Source organism: Pinus tabuliformis, chromosome 1_1, assembly GCF_031772625.1.
Source record: "Pinus tabuliformis cultivar Carrire ecotype Pingquan chromosome 1_1, CPIR1, whole genome shotgun sequence".
NCBI lineage: Eukaryota > Viridiplantae > Streptophyta > Pinopsida > Pinales > Pinaceae > Pinus > Pinus tabuliformis.
The window spans coordinates 552,739,219-552,745,058 of NC_142297.1; the positions used below are offsets into that span (position 1 = coordinate 552,739,219).

Here is a 5,840-nt window from a genome sequence, read left to right on the forward strand (position 1 = left end):
AGGATTTTGATCCTAGTTTGTATAAAAGTATTGTGGGTAGCCTTATGTATTTAACAGCAACTAGGCCTGATTTAATGTATGCTGTTAGTTTAATTTCCAGGTTCATGGAGAGGCCAAAGGAGGCACATTGGCAGGCAGCAAAGAGAATTTTGAGGTATGTCAAAGGCACCAAAATGTTTGGAATTTTATATCATGCCTCAGAACATTCAGATTTGGTTGGATACACAGACAGCGATTGGGCTGGAAGTGTAGATGATCGGAAGAGCACTTCCGGTTATGTTTTTAATATGGGTTCAGGAGCCATTTCATGGGCTTCTAAGAAGCAGTCCATTGTAGCATTGTCTACAGCAGAGGCTGAATATGTGGCAGCTACAGCAGCAGCATGTCAAGCAGTGTGGATGAGAAGAATGTTGAGAAGCTTAGGCCAAGAGCAGGCAAAAGCGACAGTGATCTTTTGTGACAATAGCTCAGCTATTGCATTGTCAAAGAATTCAGTGTTTCATAAGAGAACGAAACACATTGATACCAGGTTTCACTACATCAGAGAATTGGTGAACAATGAAGAAATTGTCCTAGAACATTGCAGGACTCAAGAACAGGTAGCAGACATCTTGACAAAGCCATTGGATCAGAAGAGCTTTGAATTTTTGAGAAAGTGTCTGGGTATGACTGAATGCCCAGCTGTTGAAATTAAAGGGGAGTGTTGAAATCTAATTTCAACGCAGACCAAGAAAAACCGTGAACCAAGCCAGAAACCGTTCACCGGATTTTCTCGGAGCTATTTGCCGACGAAGGAATAATCCGGGAAGGAGCTCCGAGAAAATATGGAGCTGACGCGTGGTTGACCCCTGACGTAACGCAACGTAAGAATCTCGGAGGTTAACTTTCAGCACTTGTTGGTCGTCCGATATTGTTCTCCACCGTTGGATTTGCTCCCGTGTTCTCCGCCGTTGATCACCTGGAGCTGCATACGAACCCACATCAATTCAATGTTTTGCGTGGAGTAAAAGGTTTATGGTTGACCGCCGTAGGTAAAAGAATTTAATGATTGGTACAAGATTTTGGTGAGGCTCTTTTAATATGAGCATGGGCATGTTATAATATATGTTTTTATATATATTTATATACGGCATGTATTAAATAGGAAATCGTATGTAATAAGTTTAATGTTTTTTGTATTGATTTTTTAAAAAAATGTTATGCATTGCACACGGGAGGCATGTATGGGTATTCACAGCAGTGAAAAATGTTGATGGTGCGGTAAAAGAAGAAGAAGAACCAGAGGATGTATGCACAGCAGTGCATGAATACATTCAGTAATGTTTTGTGAAGTTTTTTTTAAGTAGCGAAAACCATGTGTGGTTTTGCACGAAGTAAGTTTTTGTAAGTTTGTGTAAGTTCTGCTGTAAAAAGCAGTATGTAAAATTGTTTTACACCAGTGAATGAAAATGGAGACTTTACAGCAGTAAGTTATTTTTCACAGCAGTGAATATAAAAGGGATTTTACAGTGGTAAATCTTGGTATCAGTTTTTAATGAATAGAAAGTCTTATGGTGGTGAAATACTCTGTTTCTCAGTGAAATTTCTTTTAAGTCTTCTGTGTGCACAAAAGATCTTGGAGCAAAAGAAACAGAGCATTGTCTCTGTGTGTTTGAATATTTGGTTTTTGGTATTTTCCCCATTAAAAATATCCAACAAAACGGACTAGAACTGATGGATCCAACTAATCAGATTTATGTCGGCTAGGTTTTACTCATTTTGTACTTGTTATTATAGACATGTCATTTTTATGTTTACTGTCAACAAAAAAAAACAATAAACCAACAACATCCTACAGTCAGTTAAATTCCAGGCATGGCGGTTATGTATTGTCATCACATTCTCACCATCAATGGCATTCAAAAGCCGGATTTCTCTTTACAAATTACATGTATATGATTCGATGAGCTAGTTGCCTGACTTCATATCAACGGTTGAGTTGCTCATCTGAGAGTTGCAGCCTGCACTATCTTGGCAAAAAGCACCAGATAACACCAGATAACACCAAATGAAAGAAACGAACAGAACAGTTTGCGTGACGGGAGCAGGGGGATTCATTGCCTCGTGGCTTGTTAAGATGCTCCTCAAAAGAGGCTACACCGTGAGAGGAGTAGTTCGCACCAACCCAAACGGTATGTAGGCTTACCATATAATCAGTTTAATTATTTGTTTATTTCTTCATGGAGCTAGGGTTTCTGATGGTATTTGACATGTACAGATGATGGGTGGAAGTATGCACATCTTAGAGCGTTGGAAGGGGCAAAAGAGAAGCTTGAGCTTGTGAGAGCTGATATTCTCGATTACCAGAGCTTAGTAGTAGTCATCCGAGGCTGCCATGGTGTATTTCATGTGGCTACCGCTATGAGCAATAACCCCGTAATTAATTATTTTATAACCTCTAGACCTTGCAATTCCAATATATTTAGTTAGCGCCCATCAATTTAGTTGTAGTTTAAAATGGCGGCAAGCAACTGTATTAGTCTTGTGGCCATTTGGCTGTTAGATATTGTTAACCATTGTAGTCCACTGATGGGCTTAGGTCCGTACATGATGGATGTAATTATATGCAGGAAGAGGTAATAGGGCCAGCGGTGAAAGGAACGAAGAATATGATAGAGGTTTGCGCAGAAATGGGGGTGAAGCGCGTAGTTTTTACGTCTTCTATCGGTGCTGTTTACCTGGACCCTCACAGAAACCCATTTGCCATAGTCGATGAGGATTGCTGGAGCAATTTGGATTACTGCATACAGACCAGTGTATTTATTACTTTCTCTGGATTAATACACTACTCTCAATATATATAGAAATATCAAGTTGGATCGTATGGATTTGGGCTAACTGTATTACTTGGTTTTGTTCATTAATTGCAGAACTGGTATTGCTATGCAAAAACCTTGGCAGAGAGATCGGCATGGGAGCTAGCCAAGAAATTGAATTTAGAGCTGGTAGTGTTGATTCCTGGGCTGGTTTTAGGTTCGAATTTGAATCCCAGCATGGACGTTGGCACTGCTCATATTATGAAATACTTGACAGGTAGGTAAAGCTTTCTATCCTAGTTAGTTATACATATATATATATATAGTTACACGATTACCGATTTAATCGACGAAGATCGATGCCAGGGTCAGCGAAGACGTATGAGAACTTAACTCAGGTATATGTGGACGTGAGAGACGTTGCAGAGGCTCATATTTTAGTGTATGAAACGCCCTCAGCCAGCGGCCACAGATATATATGCGCAGAATGCAACATACACCGAGGAGACCTCGTCGACATGTTGGCCAAACTGTGCCCACGCTGTCCCCTCCCTACCGAGTACGCACCCACAGCCCTTTTGCATAATATATATTTTAATATATTTATTTTCAAATTATATATATATACACGAATCAAGCAAAATAAACACTGTAATTCTCTGCACCATCATTCACGCAGGTGTTCAGACCAGGTAAATGTAAGGAAGCAGCCATATGAGTTTTCTAACCAGAAGCTAAAGGATTTAAATTTCTCATTTACACCTGTGATAAAGAGTGCAGCTGACACCGTCGAAAGCTTACACAAAAAGGGGTTACTTCAACGCCATCTTTCAGGGTGGGATGACATGGACCGCAGCCACCCGCTATTGTCTAGGATCTGAGAAACGGAATGATACAAGTTAATCCTGTAATCCTTAATACAAGTTAATCCTGTAATCCTTAATACAAGTTAATCCTGTATAGTTCTACAAGCTTTAGAACATATAACGTACTTAGATGCTCACTACGATTTGAATTATTACTTCTCTGTCATAGTAGTTAATGTTTCAAGGCGGCCTACATTGTAATAATGAAGATATCAATTCGGAATTGGGATAGTATTTGTATGTGTGATTATATATATATAGATATATATATTTTTTAGAAAAGGAAGCTTTCTTTTATACAAGGAAAAAGAGTGTACATATACTTGATCATGGATCATGTCTTTTTTTTCATCCTGAACATAAAAACAGAATTTTTACCTATACTTGTTTTATAAACAAAAGTGGAAAATTTGCAGGATACTGTATGTTTGAAAGTACATTTGGCGTTTTACATTTATAAAAATAGTTCTCAAAAATCATGATAACTCTGGTTAATCAAAATCTAAGATATATAGATCATGAAATAGGTATGCTTCCGGAATCAACTCTGGTGTGGTGTCCTGCTTGTAAGAAGCATAGTGGATCCATGAGAGCCAGACACACTTCTCTTGGCGAGCATGCCTGCCATGGTATTTTGCTCTGGGTAAATGTGATCATAGGAGATTCGTTAAAAAGAACGCCTTATGTAAATGTGATCATAGGAGATTCGTTAAAAAGAACGCCTTATGGATCGAATACGCTTCATCTAATGGGACATCGATGGTGGTTGAAAGCAGGTGAACCCTTGAGTCTCCTAATATATGTATGTTTTTTATGTTGAGCCATTGTAAGTAAACCCTAGAGAGCAATGATTTCTGAGCCTGCCCATGCATCCCTCCCACCAAAAATGAAGATGATGTCAAGGAACAACTTTGGCCACACATCATTTTTTCTTGGATCCAATCTTAGCTGTCCCCAATACAATACACTGTATCTGATATCTACTTTCTTATGCTCAAAGATCCTACTATTTCTGCAATTCCAGATGCCCCATATGATGTAAAGGAGAAGAATTTTTTGTGTGAAGTGAACCAAAGGTTGAAACATGCCTCCAGGTTGTGGTGTGTCCAGCTCCCATCGTTCTGGAAAATATTGATAAAAGAAAGTCAGATCTCTAATGCAATAGAATAGTTTAAAAGTAGGTGAGACACATCCTCCTACTTTTGCATGTAGAGAGGACATATGCTAGGACCGTGGAAGCCTCTGTGAGAGAGGTTTTCCCAAGTGAGTATTTTATAGTGGAGGGCCAGTCAGCGAAAGCATTTAAGTTTTAATGGAATCTTCCACTTTCATATCTTGTAGAGCCAATGTGGTTTTTTATTTACAGGTGTTGAGTTAGAGATGAACTTATAAATTTCGCTGATCACAATATGGTTCTGATTGGTTTTCCCAATCCAGGGCAATCTATCTTCCTCTTCGGTGAGTTGAATCCCAACAGCCTCAATCTGTCTGATGTATAGATCCCATTCTGTAGCCAATGTACTAGAGAGATCAATGTCTACAGCCCGAATCCAAGATTGGATGTAACGAGATGTAGTTCTATGAGATAGAATATGAGATATAGAGTACATACCTCTACTGCGCAGATGATGAAAGAAAGGAGACCGCCGAGAATGAGAGCGCAATAGTCCTTTAATGATGTCCAGACCCACACCTGTCATGTTACCATTTCCTACTTCGCAACATAGACCAGCGAATAGCCAGTGTCTATTTCTGATCATGCTTGGCCAAATACAAGAGGAAGAGGATGATTGATAAGCCCCATCTTTAATCCAATCTTCTAGATACTTATAAGCCATATACTTTCCTCAATAATCTGTGACCAGATGCCACTACCACTCAGTCCTCTCCACAGACTCTTACAGATTAATGTCGTGTTGAAAGATAGAGTATCTAGGATCCCAGCCCCCACAGTCAGCAGGCTAGAGTGGACAAACGTACAAGATGGATCTTTGGATCTTTTTGAGTGCATCAGAACCACACCATAGAATCTAACCAGAATAGCGTCAATCTTCCTGAGGATGGCCATCGAGAGGGTGTAAATGTGCATCCAAAATACAGATATTGATTATAAAACGGTCTTAATCAGTATAAGCCTTCCAACCATTGGAAGCCACCTATGGGCCCAATGATTAATCTT

At 39.4% G+C, this 5,840-nt stretch overlaps 1 protein-coding gene across 1 annotated transcript; it reads left to right on the top strand.

Moving 5' to 3' along the window:
* The first annotated feature begins 1,908 nt into the window (after window positions 1–1,908).
* On the top strand, window positions 1,909–3,960 carry LOC149214334 (cinnamoyl-CoA reductase 1-like). Its single transcript, XM_089390879.1, has 6 exons — window positions 1,909–2,171; window positions 2,258–2,415; window positions 2,610–2,795; window positions 2,910–3,072; window positions 3,162–3,354; window positions 3,475–3,960. The coding sequence occupies exons 1-6, from the start codon at window positions 2,048–2,050 to the stop codon at window positions 3,674–3,676; spliced, it is 1,026 nt and encodes a 341-aa protein (XP_089247005.1). The 5' UTR covers window positions 1,909–2,047; the 3' UTR covers window positions 3,677–3,960.
* Window positions 3,961–5,840: the final 1,880 nt, after the last annotated feature.

Bases quoted from the DNA above. Each gene is read 5' to 3' on its own strand.
- LOC149214334 (XM_089390879.1), top strand. From the start codon at position 2,048: ATGAAAGAAACGAACAGAACAGTTTGCGTGACGGGAGCAGGGGGATTC. The intron at 2,172-2,257 runs GTATGTAGGCTT...TGACATGTACAG, and splicing joins AGTTCGCACCAACCCAAACG to ATGATGGGTGGAAGTATGCA. The intron at 2,796-2,909 runs GTATTTATTACT...CATTAATTGCAG, and splicing joins ATTACTGCATACAGACCAGT to AACTGGTATTGCTATGCAAA.